The 18,899-nt window shown below is 47.1% G+C and overlaps 1 protein-coding gene across 2 annotated transcripts in view; it reads right to left on the reverse strand.

The window, feature by feature from the left end:
• Positions 1–587: 587 nt before the first annotated feature.
• SGPP2 (sphingosine-1-phosphate phosphatase 2) overlaps positions 588–18,899 on the reverse strand; it is a 33,358-nt gene continuing 15,046 nt past the window's right edge. For both annotated transcript variants that reach the window (XM_030456231.1, XM_030456232.1), the window contains 3 exons: positions 11,612–11,791; positions 9,361–9,450; positions 588–2,183 (listed from right to left, as the gene is read on the reverse strand). In XM_030456231.1, the coding sequence (XP_030312091.1) occupies positions 1,638–2,183; positions 9,361–9,450; positions 11,612–11,791 (816 nt within the window). In that variant the 3' untranslated portion in view covers positions 588–1,637. The remainder of the gene's footprint in view (positions 2,184–9,360; positions 9,451–11,611; positions 11,792–18,899) is intronic.

Below are 18,899 nucleotides of genomic sequence, written 5' to 3' on the forward strand. Positions count from 1 at the left end.
GTTCCTTGTGTCCACTGATTTATCTGTAGCCTGAACAAACCTAAAAATGATCATCATTTCTGCCAGCATTTCTTTTGGAGACTACCAACCTGGTTTTAAAATCAGACAGCTCTGAAGCACACACCTCCTGCTCCTCAGACAAGGCTCCCAGCTGCCTTTTTTTGAACTTCATCATATTTACCCAAGCAGTCAAACTGAAGGCAAAGCAACTCCTTACATTCTTCAAGCCAGCTTTTCTGGCAGCCAGGAAGACAAGCATACATGGTTAAAAAACTGGTGCTTTGTTGTACATTCTGCCAGGAAAGGCACAGAGGCCATGCTTGAAGCTCTGCAGTCATAGCACATAACATTTTTCCAGCCAAGCAGACCACATTCACTGCTGTATTTCTCAACAGCTCATTGGTCCAGCAGCAGATATACATATATATATATATATTAATTTTTTTAATAAACAGCCTGAGTTATAAGAACAACCCTCCTATGAACACTCCTCAACTGCTATTCTACAATGTACACACAGTATTGCAAGTTGCACGGAAGACCAATCATCTGCAGCACCAGAAAACGTTGGAGTCTGATAGTTTCCATGCATTGTAGGCACCCAAGTCACTACTCAGCTCCTTCTCCAACGTGGTTTAAGAACATTACTTGTCACCAAGCCCCTGCACAATAGGAAGGGCTTTGTCCCGTCTCGTAGGCAGGGAAGTTAAATCACAGTTGAACAGGTTCAACACCAGCCTAAACACTGTGGTAACAACTCTGCTCAGTTGTACATAGGTGCTGGATCTTTTAGTGGAGGCTTTTTTATTACTATTCAAGATGAATTTGTTGTAAATCACTTAAAATGTTTTGTGGGGGCTTCTTCTTTCTTCCCTTTTACTTCTTTGGTTGGTTTGGGGGTTATGTTTGGTTTGCTTTGGTTTTTTTAGGTATTGCAGTAGGTAAAACCATACTCACAGAAAAAGACCCAGTGACAAGCAACAAGTACAATAATCATCAGATTTCTTTAGGGAAACACAGCCATAGCCAAGTGTGGCCATCTGTTCCCTACTGAGGTTCGTTGCTGCCATCTCAGCCAGCAGGATGCTCTCACTGAAGCCTCACAGAAAGAAGGTGCCAGCTGGTGAAGACCCCAGCACCCTCCATCCACCTGCCCATCATCTTCCCATCCTCAGGCCATCTCCCTTTTCTCCCAGGCCTCGGGGGACAGCAGGGTACAAAGTTCTGTGCTGCTGAAGGAAGATGCTTTCCTCTTGGCTGGTTGTGTCTTCCCCCACTCCACCAGCCACTCATTACCCCGTGCCTCAAGGACGAGCCCTTCCTTGGCCCCTTCTTCTCCTTCTCCTGGCAAACCAGCTGCTGCCTCTCTGACAGGGATTTGGGCTTTGTACACTGTGCTTGTCATCTTCAGCTCTCTGTGCCAAGGCTCTGGAATTAGGGGATCCTGTGGGGTCAGTGATTTCTAACCCAAAGTTATCGGTGAACAGCGATTCCTGCAACTCTTCCAAAGTGGGTGATTTAGACCAGTGCAGAAAGGCACAAAACACTTTTTTGGTCAAGTTACCAGCCCAGAACAACTTTTACCACATCTCTGAGACGGTGGGGCCACACGCTGCTCTGCGAGGAGGGTACTGCCCTCACAGCAGTCCCAGCAGCTCGTGCAGCAATGGCACAAGCACGGTAGCACAGAAGCCAACAGAGGAGTAGGTGATGAATTTGTATGGCACCTCCACTTCCAGCCTCCTGCGGGCTTCCAGGTCTCCCATGGCGAACCGGTACCGGTACCCCAGCACACCAAGGACCACTGCCTTCATCACCCGGCGTGTCAGTAGAATAACAAAGATCCCTATGGAGAACCTGGCTAGCATGACCAGCACCATTTTACTGGTAATCAGAGGAAATCCAAGCTGAAAGTTTTGGCTGGTGTAGGCTGGGCTGGCATACTTGTTGTTTAACCAAAATCCCACAGTCGCTCCAGCTCCTGCTCCTAAGATGGTAGTGGTGTCTCCCCTGGTCGGGCTGTAATAGTCTAGTTTGGGGTAGTTGTAACATAAGACAAGAGGCACAACTAAGGACAGCAGTGGACAGAAGGGACTGGTTAACAGCAAGTGATCTATCGTGTCCCATGCAGGGTACAAGAGCACGAGCAGCACGGCCGAAATCAGTGCCCCACCAATCACGTCCTGCAAAGAGATGGTGTTTGAAAACTTTGAGAGACCTGGAAGGCAAAGTAGAAATTCTCAAGTGATGATAATAAACCAGAATCTACAGCCGTGAGCACACGGCAGCAGAGGAAGGCCCCATATTCACAGCAGTGGCACAGCCCATGATCAGTGACAACCCGGAGCCTGTGATAAACTAAAGGTGACAATCTTTGCACCCTGCCTTCACCTTGTCCATACAGATATGCCCACGGACTCACACTTTCCCCTGGACAAGTGAGATTATTCCCCTTTCATGTTTTGAAAGGCACGCACACAACTCCATCTCAGCAGTGACATCACTAAGCTGCCTTCATACAAACCCTCCCCTCCCATAACCCAGAGTCAGTTCAGTTTGAAAGTAGGATTATCACTCCTTTCCTTGCATAAATAAAGATGTTGGTCTTTTGTCAGAGACCAGACCAGCCCAGGAGCACAGGCTCAAAGGGTTGGAGGGGCAGGACAGGGTGGGGTGTGCCAAAATCCCTGCAGACAGCAGCCAGAGGTGGGCACCACCTGCAGGAATGCAGCACAAAGGAATTTGTTGCCTGAGCCTCTGAAATCCAGCTTGCAGCAGTTAAGCACCTGAGGCAAGTACATAGTTAAAACCTAATTTATTAACAGAGGCAAATAAGGTGTTTTGAGAACTTGATTGTTGTCAACCGCAGGGCTGGGAAGGGAGACAAGAGGTAACCCCTGACAAAACTGTCTGGGTGAGAACAGCCAGATAAAAAGCAATATAACAGGTTGCCTCGTGTTGCTCTGCCAGCATCACACAGGAGGCAGCAAAAGTTGTATTCTGATGGTGAAATGCCCTGCAAAAAGCTAGACTTAATCAGAGACACCAATGTCCTACTCTGAACATTGTATCCTTTCCACTGCCTCCTAACAGTTGACTGCTACCATGCTTGGTCACGGTCTAACATGAATTATTTATGAAAAATTCATTTACTGTTAGGCAGAAATGAGGGGACATTTTCACAGCAAAAATATTAAATGACTTTCTGGTAAATGCATTACTCCATTATGGGTGAGCTTGAGCTGTTTACAATTTCCAGGCAATAGATTCACAGCACATTTATTTTTAAGCAACTCTCCAGAGCCATTTTTGCATATTCCTCACCTAAAACTCCACATGTGTTTATTCCCTCACCCATGACATGAGAACAGCCACGGAAATACTTGAAGTTGTTCAGATGCCCAATATGTAAAATATCATTACACATCAATATTCCATCTTTTAGAACCAATTTTACATTATAACTTTACTCACAAATACATGCTTTGGCCCAACATATGGAACTGCATCCACACAACAGAGCTGGGGTTTGCTCCCAGCACTGGTGCTCAGAAATCCCATCACCCCTGCATGCCTCTGTTTCCCACCCTACTCTTTGTCCTCCTCATATTAGAAAAAAAATCCTGATATCTCATTACCCCCTCCACGGGTGACCAATGAGTGAAAGCCAAAAGTTTCTCACCTGCTTTTCTGTTCCAATTAAAGACATTTAACCAAATATGAACATTCCCCAGTAAAGGCTTTGCTCAGATTTACACAGCCGATTCCAGCAGTTCCCAGCCAGGACCCAGACAGCCTCTATTTATGGAACTGATTGAAGTTTTCTGAGGTTTGTTATCCTCCCATTCCACCCTGATACAGAAAAGGGGCTCCTGCAGTTTTCAAGCAGGACACGGAGCCAGATCTGCTCCCCATCAGTGCCTTGTGTCAGTGGCCTCTGAAGTAGGGGCACAAGGCAAACCATTGGGGTCTGGGAATAAAATACTTTCTTGCACCAATAATAAAATAAAATTAAAATGTCATTTAAGAGCAGTGCTTATTTTATCCCTGTATCATCCTTCTCTAATTTACACTAAAATATATCAATACAGCAGTAAACATGTACAGCTAGTACATGTGTATTGGGGTGCATGCTGAAAACTTTGTTACTGTTAGGGGTTCACAACCAAACAAGTTTGGAGACCAGCTGTTCATTCTGGTGTTACCCCTACCCACCAGCATATGGACTGCACACTGGAGGTGTCCTTTCTAGGAACTGCTGGGGAGCATGAGCCATACCCAGCCGTGGCCATCAGCAGCTTCTGGTACCCACGGGCAGAGGTAGCACTTCCTGAACACTCAGAAGTGGTGGCTCAGTTCAAGACCAATATTTTACAAAGATATTTAGTGGTGCAGACTTAATTATTCCCCCCCCACATACCCTCTCTTGTTCAACTGAGAAGCTGGGAAGAGAAGGGATGGATCTGGTTCTGGGGAGAAAACAGCTTCGCTTTTCTGGGGTCTCCCTGCTGCAGCCCCAGGTGAGCCCTGAGCTTCTCCCGGTGGTGCAGATGCTGGATGCACTCCCAGGAAGCACATTCCTGCCTGTGTAAACAGATTAGCCTCTCGCCAAACCCTCAATTACAAAGGAATTTTTAAATGAGGGCAGGCATGAATTTTGCTCGAGGTGCAGCCCTACTGGCAAAGCTTAAAGCCTCCCGGTTCCCTGCTGGGATTCCCCAGCTGAGTCCTCCACAGGATACATCCCTCCCCAAAACCCCCACAGCTCAGCTCAGCCCTGCACCTTCCTGCCTCCACCACAGTCACCAGCATCTGGCCAGCTCATAGAATCACAGCAGGGTTTGGGTTGGAAGGGACCTTAAAGATCACCTGCCATGGGCAGGGACACCTCCCACTAGACCAGGTTGCTCAAAGCCTCATCCAACCTGGCCTTGAACGTTTCCAGAGATGGGGCAGCCACAGCTTCCCTTTGAACCCCGTTCCAATGTCTCACCACCCTCACACTATAGCATTATTTCCTAATTTCTATTCTAGGTCTCCCCCTCTCCCAGTTTGAAGCTCTTGTCCTATTACTTGTAAAAAATCCCTCCCCAGCTTTCCTGACTCCAGAAATGGAATCATAGAATCATAGAATTGGCTGGGTTGGAAGGGACCTCAGAGATCATCAAGTCCAACCCTTGAACCACCGTTGCAGTTGCTAGACCATGGCACTGAGTGCCACATCCAGGCTCTTTTTAAGTAATTCCAGGGATGGAGAATCCACTCCTTCCCTGGGCAGCCCATTCCAATGCCTGATCACCCTCTCCAGAAAGAAATTCTTTCTAATGTCCAACCTAAACCTCCCCTGGCACAACTTGAGACCCTGCCCTCTTGTCTTGCTGAGAGTTGCCTGGGAAAAGAGACCGACCCCTCCCTGGCTCCAACCTCCTTTCAGGGAGTTGGAGAGAGTGATGAGGTCTCCCCTGAGCCTCCTCTTCTTTAGGTTGAACACCCCCAGCTCCCTCAGCCTCTCCTCATAGGGTCTGTGTTCAAGTCCCTTCACCAGCCCAGTTGCCTCCTTTGGACCTGCTCCAGGACCTTGATATCCTTCCTGAACTGAGGAGCCCAGAACTGGACACAGGACTCAAGGTGTGGCCTCACCAGGGCTGAGTACACACAAGGGGGGATCCACCCTGCTGATTTTAACTGCTAGAGAGCTGACATTTTGCTTTGCTGCCATTATTGGATTTCTAATGCTGCAAACCCTTCAAGTTATTTTCCTGTGCTGCAGGTTCATAAAGAAAAGCAATTGGCAACACAATTCCCATTGGATGAGAAACAGGACAGGGGCATTTCAAAGTCCTTTCTGATCACCACCCAGGCAGCACAGCAGTGCCATGGGCTGTGGGTATGAGCACTGCTGCTGCTGTGCTCATGGGTTTTTGGTTCCACAAGGTCTTGGAGCATGCTTCGTTTTAGGATTGCAAAAGCCTTTCTGAAGGCAAGACCCTACTATGCTCCTCCCATTGAACTATGGTTGGAGATGCAAAGTCACAAAAAGCTCTCAGAACATTGATCCAGCACCCCAAGCACACTGCTGGTCAAGCATCATGTTTCAAATCAAAGCAAAAATAACACTTCTCCTGTTCAGTCTTGCCTCTGGTCACTTACTGCCCAGAGCCCCTTCATGGGAAGATGCTACACTCCCTCCTCAGCAGAAATCTCTCACTTGCTTTTTCCACTCCTATAGGTTGCTCTGTTTCATCCCACAAGGACTGTGCTGCCACAGTCTGTAAAGTGATGCTAATACATTATTCGTTTATCAGCTTGAAAATTTTTAAGATCACTTCAGGATTAATGATGGTGTTAAAAAAATAAACCCAGGTACAGCACAGGAAGGGAGCAGGGTGGGACCCACAGTGTAACCTCTCCCTAAGCAGCAACAGATGCACCAGCACTGAATCAGGATACCTCAGGGGAAAATTTAAAATAAAAAAAAAAAACTACTTTGCTTACTGAAACAACCTTTAAGTTTCTTTTTGGTCATTAAAAAAAATGACCTTTGACTTCTCCCTGCATCCTGCCCCACCCTGGCTGGCCCAGGGCACTCCTGCCTTGAGCTCAGGGCAGTGCCCGTGGGAAGCTGCAGTCCCAGGGACCCAGTCCCAGCACCAGCTGTGGCTCAGCAAGTGCCAAATCCCTGAGCTTGGCCTGTTAAGAAATTTCTACTGCTGGCCCTGAAGGGTTAAAAGAAGGCTACAGGCTTCCCCCTGCTCTGGGGGCTGCTCTTGGCTGGTGAAGTTCTTCCCAGTATGATTGGCAATGGTTTTGCTGGCATCTCTTTGGAATACTGTGCACTCCTGGGAACCATCACTCGTCACTTCGAACGTGAGGGGACCCAGCCATGCTTCAGCAATGGTGAGACAGAAAAACTTCAGCTCACTGAGACAGGGAACAAAAAATGAGCCAGATTTTTAAGATGGGGAGTAAAGGAATGTATTCTAAAATACAATTGTCTGCAAAGAAAAAAACCCACAAAAAACTCAGAACCTCCCCCCCCCAAAAAACCAAACTGTAGTCCTAATGTCTCAAATTGCTTTTTCCTCCTTAAAACACACCCCTAGACTGTTACATCTTCTCTGCTTCAATACATGTCCAAATCTTCACTTTGACCTTTCCAGGTAACACCAGATTGCCTTTTCATCAGCTCCTCACACTCCATCACTTCAGACCTCAAAGGAAGCACTCTGCCTGTCTCCTGCTTGTCTACAACCATGGGATATTCTCATGTTATGGTGGGGAAGGTGGGTTATTGTTATCCCATTTCCTCTCAGCAGTGTTACTGGGTGCCTTCCTTGCCTCTCCCCGGTGGGGTGATGCTCTCCTGCTGCCAGCCCAGGCAATGGGTGTTCCTTGCCTTTGCCCTCTGATACAGCTCTAATGATGCAGATATTTCTCATACTGGCACAGTACATCTCCAGAAGGTCTTTAATTAGACATCTTTTCTACTTACATGACTGTGCCACTGAGGTCACTCCTGATCTGAAAGCAACACAAGCAATGCTGAAATACAGACTGATTTTTAAAGCTGAGACTACAGAAGATGAGCCTCTGAACTGAAGCTTCAGCTACAGCTGCAGTAGAGAATAGTGCAACCCCTTTGCCACTCCTCTGGTTCCTCAAATGGGAAAAAAATCAGTTACATCTATTCAGTGGATATATTTGCCTTTTGCTTTCCTAAAACACTATGATTGCTTATTACTACACATTTGTACCCTGTTGGTATTCATTTTCCATTAAGTTAGAAATCCATCAGACAGAGGCTGTTTTGTCTGGTGGTTTGGCTGGGCAAGCTCTGTGCCTTGGCTCCACAGCACCCTGGGTGCCCATGCAATGGGTGGGCAGAGCTGCAGCCCCTCTGGCAGCTCGGGGTGGGAGCAGCCCTTAAAGTGCACTAAACAGCTCTGAGCTGGGCTGTTTCTCTGAGCAGAACCTGCCCCTGCAAGGGACACCAGAACCTGCCCCTGCAAGTGGGACAGGCTGCACTGCAAAGAGAGGGGTTGAATTTGGGCAGACATTCCCAGGTCCAGCTCCATCACAACAGGCATAGGATGAAGACCCAGTCAAAGTATATTTGCCCTTTGGAAAGACTGCACTGCTTGCAGTTAGACTAAGGAGCTTTTTTTCTTAAAAAAAAAAAAAAAAAAAAAAAAAAGCCATTTTTTATCATGTCAAAGGCACAAAGATCTTTTTATTCTTTACCCTAAAATCCATCTAAATTTAGAGCAGCCTTTCATCATGAAGGGCCAACAAAAGAAGTATGTGAAGAATCTTTACTGATGGACTTAAGGGCACTAGCCCAGAAAGGGTGTCTTCTGCCCCAGTCTAAGATGTTGTTTTGATCTACTAGGCCTGGAAGAGAATGCCAAGCTATATTTTATAGATAACCTTAATCTCATAAGGGCTCCCTTTCTTACATTAATCAACCCTCCTTATTATAACAAACATAATTATTACTTAGTTTAAAATGCAATTATTTATGTATATACAACCAACAAACAACGTGTATCAGATTCCAGTGGGGAAGAAGCTGGGAGTTCTTCCCCGTGCTTGGGCAGCTGGACCATCCCTCAGACCACTGAATGTAACAAATCAATAATGTTTACTCTCTCCAGTTGAAATCTCACTGAAATCTGTTCTGGAAGGATGGTTGACATCCCTGAACAACTGTGCCCAACAGATCTGTCCTTTAAAGTCACTGATATTTTATGATGATTTTCAGGTGAAGTATTTGTGCAACCCCAGTCCCTTGAGAATGGACTTCTGCAAGCTGCAAACAAGAGGCTTGTCCTAAGAAGTGCCATGTCCCTGGAGGGTAACGTGGGACTTGCTGTCCTCCCCAGCACCTCACTTGTCACACTTTTCCTCTCCTCCACTCTCCACTTGGTGACTCACAGCCCTGCTATTCCTCCTCTGACACTCCCAGCCTGAGCCAGCCCAGGCTATTTCTCGCTGACAACAGTGATACTATTGCACAAAAGGCTTAGCCAAGGAGCAGCATCAGTTGCTCAACTGCATTCCTTGCAATTAAAACTTCAAAACAGGGCTACAATTGAGAGGCTGCCTCGCCGCCCTCTCCCTGCTCCTCAACCCACGTGTGCCATGCTTCCCTAATGGGATAAATATAAATAATTCCACTGCAGACTCAAATAGCAATAGCCTGAGGGTTTCCTCACATCTGCCTTTGAACCTAGAGCCTGAAACTCAGTGCCATGACTCCTGTGTTCCTGCAGTGGCAGGCTCAAGGCAGGGGGTACCTGGCATAGGATGGGAAGGGCTGGAGGGGAGGTGGAGGCACAGAGGGGTGCAGGGCATCCTTACCAGGACAGTGTGCATCCCTGTGTAGAGCCTGCTGAGACACACCAGCACTGAAAACACAAATGCTGCTGCCAGGCCCAGTTCAAATGGATACTGTAAAAAGGGAAAAGAAAAAAAAATAAAATAAATAAATCTAACCCCAAGTGTTCCACCGTTATCTGCTTTAACATCAGTGCAGATCTGACATAAAACCCAAGCACCCAGGCTGCCATGAGGATGTCACGTTGGGAAGCAGCTCCTGAGCTCTCCTTTCCCAAAGAGATCAATGTGACCTGAGACCTCACATTGGTCAACGTGCAGCCAGAAGGTCACTGCACTCTCTCTGGCTCCAGCTTCTGCAAAGCTCTGGTCCCAACATGGAGAAATTTGGGCAATAAATGGCATTTACAGAATTTTTTCCCCAACAACATCCCCCTGCAAATCCATGTCAGTGCCAAGGCCCTTAGGAAAAAAGGCAGAGGGAATGCCAGAGCCTCAGAGGTGCACCAGAATCATGATCCCTAGTCCTGGAGCAGTGGGTGACAGGAGAAATCCATGTCTGGGCTGAAACAGAGTCCAGCTCTCAGAGCAGTCAGAACCACTCTTCCCTCTGCCACTTGAGGTTTAATCACCTTCTTAGGAAGCTGTCTCTGCTCAATTCCCCAGGTTGCCTATGAATGTGGAAACAAATGTTGAAATCAATCAACTTTTAAAAAGGAAAAAAACCCAAAGCACACATGGGAAGGGATAAGCTTAACATATTAGCCCTTAATCCACTCATTCCTATCCTGAAGCAGAGTGGCCTGGTAGATTCCTTTTCTAAAAAAAACAAAAAAAAAAATCAACCAAAAATATAAATAAACCAATTAATTCACCTGATTGGACACAAAGTCTCCATCTACTACTAGAGACTGACAACAAACCAGGGTGGCCATAGGCCAGTGCAAAAATGCTGCTGTGGATATTTTAAGCATAACAACTCACTCCTGACCCTTTCCCCCTGGCATTCTCAAGCCCCTGAAACAGAGAGCTCAGACTCGGCTGCAGATGTCACTCCCAGTTCATAAAAAGCTGGTTTTTCCTCACTTCTCTAAGCCTTCTGAGGCTTTATGTCCACTTTATCTCCTCCTCAGCAGGCAGCCTGGGAGCTGCTCCAGGCCAGTAATTGATGACTGGGGCAGCTTTAGAAAATAGTAGCATAATGTACTGGTAGATTTCTCCTTCTTAATAGAGGCAATTAAAGAATTTAATTATTTTACAGCAGCTTTATAGTTTCATAGCAGGTTCCAAGAAGCAGGAGACAACCTGTGGGGAGCTGCGTGGCCCAGTGGCAGCCTGGTGACTGGGGAAGGGGAGAAAGTGGTGCTGGGCAGGTCATTGGGGCAGATCTGACACCTGGCACGGATCTGGCCTTCCAGAGCTGACAAATATCCCATATTACAGCTCCTCTTTCCCCTCCTCATCACACTGCCAAGCTGCTCCAGCAGGTTCCACACAATTCCTGTGGGGCAGGAGGCTGGCAGCACATCCCAGCTCCATGGGCAGAAGCAAAGCCCACTGCTTCATGGCTGGAAGTGAAATTCAGAGAGCTCTGTTTCTATGAGCTGCAGCCCCACAGCACCACACCATTCATCAAAGGGGTGGCTTTGGTCCCTGCACACAGGCTGGCACCGTGGGGAGGACACCCAGGGACAGCAAGACACCCCCAAGCAGTAACACAAATCCTCCTGGTTACGTTATCTGAGATAATGAGAGAGCTGAGAAACATGTTTAAAAATGATGCAGCCAAATGATGTTATTGGTTAAAGTACAGGGAGCATCTGTCTGGATTTAGAAAACGAAACTAAAAAAAAAAGAAAATCAGCAGAGAGAAGTGAGTTTCTGGGAAATAAACCTTTTAGAAAGATCAAAGGCTGAGGATATAGGCAAAATATAAGACAATATACATAAAAATACCAGCACTGCCTACAGCTCCAGTGCACTGAGCCATCAGGACAGCACTGCTTGCAGGTGACTCCAGAAAGGGATTGTGCTGAAGAAAGAAAAGAAAGAAAAATTTCTTCTTGTATCTCTTTTCAGCCATCCGTGGGTAACAAGAGGGAAAAATACGTATTCCAACTCCTCTGAAATTGACAACAGCTCTGGATTTGCTAGTTTTCTGGAGCTTGCTGGAAGCAGACATGGGTTTCTTCGCTTTATTTATTTTCTTGCCAGTTTGTTGTGGGGTTTTTGTTTGTTTGTTTTGTTTTGTTTTTGTTTTTTTCTCCACCCTTACCTTGTACTGGTTTGCAGTTGCAATGAGAAAGGAGAAGGAGATGGCAGTGGCTGCCATGGCATGGGTGGAAGGCATCCCATACTCAGCATCTGTCCTCATCTCCAGCTTGACCACAGGTGGTGAGAGGGGCCGAGGCCACTTGAGGATGTCCTTGGAGACCTGGCCTATGTACATCACAATCTGGGGAGAGGAAAAGCAACAGGGCTCCCAGTCAGCATGGGCAACCTCCACTCAGCCCACCCAAGAACCAGCTCATTTTCTACACTTTTCCCTGGCAAAATACATCACCCCAAGCACAGGATTTATCCTTTGAATTATTAAAGGGCTTCCCATTATCCTGGTCGGTGAAGGAACCGATGGTTTTACCACACCATGTTTTAACCTGACCAGAAGTGGGACCAAGAGAAGGGTTAACTGATGAGATGCAGCACTACAGGATGGAGTGAGAGGGACAGCTGGCTCCCACCACACCCACCAGAAGTTCAGGTTTCCTCCCTATCCCTTGCAAACCCTCTCCTGCAAAGCAAACAGGTATTAGAGAAATTTTTCTGCCACCACCTGTCCCATCTGCATCCCTTCCTCAGCTCTGCGAGCAGCTCCTGGAGGGCAGCACCAGCTCCTCTGTTCCCAGCAGGTCCTACCTCACTGGGTGCTGCAGGGGCCCTCCTGGGTGACCCCACTACTTGGTTATCATATCACAACCCTGGCATCCCCAGGGAGGCAGCAGAGGGAAAACTGGACAGGTGACATGGAGTACCAGCTCTCTTGCCCAACTCCACAACAGCAAAGGACTTCTGGGGACTGCTGGGGACACCAGAGGCTTAAGCAAGGACTCCCTACTAAGGGAGTCAGCTACCTGAGCATGCAGTGCAATGATTTTGGGGGGAAAACGTTGTATTCCCAGGTCACAGCCAGCAGTAGCAATGGGAAGCAGAGGCAAAGCTGGGCAGCATTTCTGAGAGGTGCAGCCCATAGAGCAGCACACAGGACACCCACCAACTGTGCTGACATCCTGGGATTCTCAGCATCCCATTGGCAAAGGCAATAGCTCCTAACATCCACAGTGAGAAGGATGAGAGTAAAAGCCACCCAGGCTGACCCTGGATGATTCATATGCTTTCTATAGCCCCCATCCTTCCTTTGGATTGCACAGCCAGACAGAGGCAAAAAAAAGGTGTTGAAACTAATGCAACTTTTTTTTTTTTTTAAATACAAAAATCAGGTTAAGTGAAATCTGCCACGAAAACTCAGTTGCTGTGTGAGACTGCTGACTGTTCTGCTTCTCACACTTCCATTAGGAAAGGAGGGGGTCTTAAAATAACATTCTCCCCCCATGCTGGTGTGAGCCATATGCCAGAACAGCTACACAATCATCTGCTGCCACAGTTGCCACCAGCCAAATTACATCCCTCTCTCTCCCACCCAACCATTTTTAAAACGGTTTCACATTAGAAGAAAGACGTCAGAATTCAGGATTCATGAATCAAAAAAAAAAAAAAAGTCAAAATGTCAAGTTCCTTCATCCCCCTCTCTAGAGCCAAGGGCACAGCATGAGGAGTGCTGGGATTACAGCCAGCACCAGGGCCTGCAGAAGTGATTGTTGGTGCCTCTGCATCCTTTAGCTAAACTCCATCCCATCAATCACAGCTTTGCCTCGTTATTGGCAGACCTGGCTGCTCCTCCAGCCCCTTAGAGATGGGGCACAGGGCAGCCAGCAAGGACCCTGCCCACACTGCTCACAGGAAACAAGGGCTCACTGAAGCAGTGTCTCAAAGGAACCACTGCATGGGGCTGAGTGGTTGATGCCACCACACAGGAATCTCTTTGGAAATTAATTCCATGGCTGAAAGCAAAACTACTCTCTCCAACAGAACATAAAAGGTTGAGGCTACCATTTGTGATACCATCTCAGAGGCAAGGTAGGATGAGCCAGTTTATCAACAGTTTTCTATAATAATGACTTCCACTTACAGAAGTATTACCAGCACTAGTAAGTAAGGGTATTACAGAAAGGAAATGAGTCATCCTCAAAATGAAGGCTGTGCTAGCACTCCTCTGATGGTGAAAAACATGCTGGAGGTACCAGGGGTAAGCACAAACACCAGGCATCCTCACAACACCTTCCTTCCAGATTAAATTCTGACCATTAAGTTATTAAAACCACATATTGTATTGGCACGTGTAGGAATGAGAGTTGAGACAACTTCCATAAAATACCCAGAGGAGTCCAGGGCAAGTTCAGACCAAGCACTGCTCTCTAAAGCTTCAGCTTGTCTGGGTCCTGTGCATGTGGTTTTACAAGCAACGTTCTGGATTATTTAGCAGAGGCAGCAGCTGGGGGTGCAGTAAAACATCTGTAACATCCCCCATCAGCCTGAGTGGCAGCTTCCCTGAGAAGATGACAAGTGCACCAGCCCAAGAGCCACCCAGCAGCTCCATTTTGCTGCCTTCCCACAAGCTGCTCCTCACATGTCCCCAACCCAAAGCATCCCCTCGTCCTGCTGGGGACCATACCTTGCCAGAGAGCTCAGCCACAAACAGCTGAAACAAGACAAAGCAGGAGGCCACCAGGGATGTGGTCACAACTTGAGTGCTGTGCAGGAGCACATGTACAGCATTAGATTTCATTGCAGAGTGTCTGACCTGCACTCTGACTCTCACCTTCTGAGGATGGGAGGTGTCTGCCTTGGTTTATTGGAATATCCTCTCCTGAGCCACATTTCATTATTCCTGACCTTATTGCTCTGATATTTTGGATTTCCTTTCTGCCAGTCCTGGGAAAGAAAGCAAGCAGCTTCAAAGTTCTGGGCTGTTACCCCAGGTCAGCATCACAGCCTTCCTGGCTCATGGCACAGGACCCACGAGCCCCAAACACAGGAGCAGTGGTGTGGTGGAGAAATCTCTAGCAACAACCATGCCTGTGCATAATGCAGGAAAACATTGGTTTTCCTTATAGATCGAGCTGTGCACAAGGAAAAGCTGCTCAGGTATCACTGCCATGGTGGGGACCCTCAGGAAGTTATGGCAGCTCCCTAATACCTCTAGTGTACTTGGCAGTCAGACTGCAGCCCCAGCTGGAGATGTGGGAAATAAACCACAGCCTCCCAGGCACTGCTTCCAAAGGCACACAGGCAGGGGCAGTGGCCACAGGGATGTCCCCATAGCTTCCCCCTGCCCCTGCCCAGCTCCCTTACCCCCTGATGCTGCTCAGCCTCCCCAGAACACCAGCTGGGAACTGTATTGATGCTACTGAGCCCCTGGGCTGCACTGGCAGGCAGAAAAGAGCCCAGGATTTTGCCTCCCCAGGGCTCCTTCTGCCCTGCAATGCAAGGGAATAAAGCACCCGCATTCCATGAGGAAGTGAGGAGCTGGGCTGACTGAGCCACACTTGAAATCCAGGCTGCAGCTCCCCACACCAGTTCAGTCTTGATCCAGACTCTGCCAGGCTCCTGCAGGCTCTGTGCAGGAAGGTGCTGCCTCCCTCTCAGGGCTTCTGCATTTATTGCTGCCCAGGCTGGAAACATGGGCACAGGCAGCAACCCTGGCACACAAGTGGGGTTTTTTGTTTGTTTTTTTAACCCCTTATATCAGTCTGCTCCTCCCTCATGTTCACCTATGCTCCCCTAGTGCCATGAAGATCTTTGGAATTAAATCCTGATGACAAATTCAAGAAGCATTTAAAGAAAAAAAAAAACAAAAACAAAACAAAAAAAATTGGGTAAAGAATGCTTACTTGCCACCCTCTCAAAGAGTTTTTTCTGTACTGCTGTAGAGAACTTATAAACAAGACTTGCCTCAGACTTTGGTGCCTACCAGTACAGCCCAGGAGTGGGCTGGGCTGTGGGAAGGGAACAGCAATCCTTTACAGCCCAGGCATCTGGGGAAGGAAAGGCAAAGCCCTATGGCCACTTTGGGCCAGCAGCATCACATTTTACTACTTAATTGCACAATTATAAGTTGCTATAGCAGCACAACAGCCTTTTTCCTTCGACTTTGCTCTGAGTCATCTACACAGACCATCTTGGACATCCTCACCTGGGGCTTTGGACCAGCATAAACAAAATGACTCTGTTTTAGTAGATCCTGCTTTCATGAAGAATGACAAATCCAACTCAGGGCACTGGCATCCACATGAGTCCAGATGCCAATGCATTTGCCACAACATCTGCTGGAATGCCTCTGGATTTCCCTTCCCTGGGGGCATTAGAGCCCAAGAAAGAGATGTGTCCCCTTGACATTCACAGGACTCTGGCATTGCTTCAGTAATTTAAGCAGCAGTGTTGCTCACCTGTGGCTGCTGCCTGGTGTCTTCCATGGTTTTTCCTCACTACTCCTGCAGTGGCTACAGGCAGAACTCTGGCTGTAGGAAGCAGAGAGCTACAGGTAGCTGTACTACCACAGGCCAGACAGGTATGAAGGCACATAGGTACATGCAGCCAAGCCAGGACTGTGAGCAGAAGTGCCTCATCAGTGCCTCAAGGAGCTTTTTTCCCTTTGGAATGTTCCCATGGCAGGTTTTAGGGAACAGAAGAGTGCTGCTGGTGTGCTGTGTGTGGCATCTCCTCAGCATCCCACCTCTGCCACTACCTCCACATGGGGATGGACACACAGGACTGTCCCACAGGCACTCAGAGGTCAGGAGGAGCAATTCTTTCTGTACTCTCTAATATTTCAGAGTATTTACAGAGTATTGCTGTAATAACAAAGGTGAAGCAGAACATACTTATTTTCATCTTCTGATTTTGCAGCTCTCCTGTCTGTGCTATTGATCTATTAAAAGGACAAGAGTAAATTCTAGAGAAGAGATGGGCTCAAATAGCTTTGTTGACTTCTTCCCTGAGGCTCACACTGGGGCAGCCTGACTTTGAAACTGCGGGTTTGGCTCCAAAAAAGAAACTCTGTAACCTGGCTCTGGAAACCCTGGACTGCAATAGTATTTGTCATCTTCCCAGAAAGGAAATTTACATTTAGAAAATGATGTTGCTTTTGTTTCTTTTATGACCGCTGTGTGCTGATAGGAGTGACAGATCCTACTGGGAATGCTGGGAAGAGGGGGGAGAAGCAAAGGATGTACTACTAACAAACCAGCATTTTCAGGAGATTACTCTGCAAAGACTGTATTTGTAGCTTTCAAGGCTTTGATTCACCACACAGAAATGAAAGCAAGCATCCAGCACTGCTCCCAGCTTCTGTCCTCAGCACCCCCCAGGCAAGGCTCAAGCAGACAAAGACTGCAATAGCTGCCCCTGGGCTCACCCAGCATCATTGAGTCACAGTGACATAGGAGCAAGGTGAGTGTATGCTCACTGAGATACTCCTCCTACTGCCAAGCTGCTGCCACAACTTAAGGCATTTGCTATGTCTTTAAAAGAAGCTTTTGGACAAAAACTATGATGTGGTTATAACCCATACAGTAGTTATATAACCCATTTTATGATGGGTTTAGATCATAGAAACTTGGGCTCACCCTCCCTTGGTAGCAGGAAGAAGGGCTGTCACATCGATCTGGTTTATCATTTAACACCTAAAACTGGAAATCTTACACCTCGTGATTCCAGTGAAACAAAGGGTTTCTAATTTAAACTTCATTAAATGATTCTCAGCTAGATGGCTAAAAGTTAGCAGTCTGGAGCTGACACCAGACACACAGGGGTTACCTTAATTCAGCATCTCAGTTCTGAAAGCTTCACAGGCACTTCCTCAAGGGTAGAGCACAGGTACCCCCATCTATAAAATTCTCACTCACTAAAGACTATTTTGCACATGGCAATTTTTTTTTCTGGACCATTTTTTTTTCCTATTCTGATATTTTCTACTTCCTTTCGTGCCTGAATAGTCTTACATGTTCTTATGCAGTGTAACATATGGGCTTTTAAGAGTTCAACTTCAGCTGTTCCAAACTTGTTTTGCTGAAATGCTGCAAAAGCATAAAAATGTTTTGACAAAATGTTGCAGAAGCACAAAAACTAACAAACATGAGGATCATTAAACCCAGAGCTTGATACAAAGTGAATTTCTACAGCAGCATCCAGGGATTCAATCACCCTACCCCTCCACCCCTCTTAATGTTGTGGGCATCGGGACTGCAGGCAAATTCCTGCTGGTAATTAAGTTTCTGGTTAACCCAAGGGCCAGATCTCATTGTTCCCAAGTCACTGACTGCCAACAGCCTTTGGAAAACTGATCCTTTGAAAGCCAAGATGGGAAGCTAAAACACCATGAACTGAGACCTGCTTGGATATCTGCACCCAACGTTGGTTGAGGACCCCAAGGGGCACCACAGCCACCTAAACTCTGCCTTTGGAGCTGCCACCTTCCCAAGCCAGCATCTTATTGCTCTTACACACCAGGAGCTTCCACACCTGCCCCACCAGAGGCCACACTGGCCAGCTGCTATTTGTAAAATAGAAATTAAAAGTTTTATAGGCTTAAAAAAAAGGTGTGTGGGTACATTTTACATCCATGCATCTTGAAAAAAAAAAAAAAAAAAAAAAACAAGAAAAAATTCCAAGCATCCTAAATAGCAAGCAGAAAATGTGACTAGTTTTTTCTAGGTCTCTACCTTACCACTACAATTTTACACCCAAATAAAGCTTTGAACCCTGTGAAGGCATGCAGAGATCAAAAAACAAAACTGAGCTTTCTCTTCTCAAGCAGAGATGTGCAGGAAATCTAAAGTACATTCTGGAGCCACTGCATGTGAAGTTATTTTTCATCCTTGTGCTTCCTGATTGAAGCAGCAAGAGTTGCAGGCATCAAAGCCTCACCTGTGCAGACTCAAGAGCCTTTACTTCAAAAAGCTGAAGAAGGGAAGCAAAGACACCAGAGTACCTTCAGCACTGCCCCAGCATCTTGCTCAGAGGTTTCAGGCAGTTACTCCCCTCATCTTCCTTCAAGGGGGTGGCAAAGGCTACACATACTCTGTGAATCCCCAGAGTAAAGGGACCATGGAAACACAATACAGTGTTCAGAGCTCTCAAAGCACCAGGACGTGGCCTCAGCCAGTGTTCCCCAGAGCCATTCAGCTGGACAGAAGACCACAAGCAGCTGGTTCTTTGGACCCAGGGCTGGAGAAGGGATCCCAGTACACCAAGCCCACTCTGCTGCTGCTGCTGAATTAAGTTCTCTTCATAGTTTTTCTTATTGTCTTCTGCCCCTCTAAAGCTATTTCACAACCTTTGGCTTCAACTTAGCTTATTAACAGCCTCCTTATGCGTGTTTCTGCTTGTGACTGTACTTTTATTTTAGGAAGCTCCTTCCTTTCCCTTGTGTTTACTGCCAGCCCCAT

The sequence above is a fragment of the Calypte anna genome, chromosome 9 (genome assembly GCF_003957555.1).
Source record: "Calypte anna isolate BGI_N300 chromosome 9, bCalAnn1_v1.p, whole genome shotgun sequence".
In the NCBI taxonomy this organism is placed as follows: domain Eukaryota; kingdom Metazoa; phylum Chordata; class Aves; order Apodiformes; family Trochilidae; genus Calypte; species Calypte anna.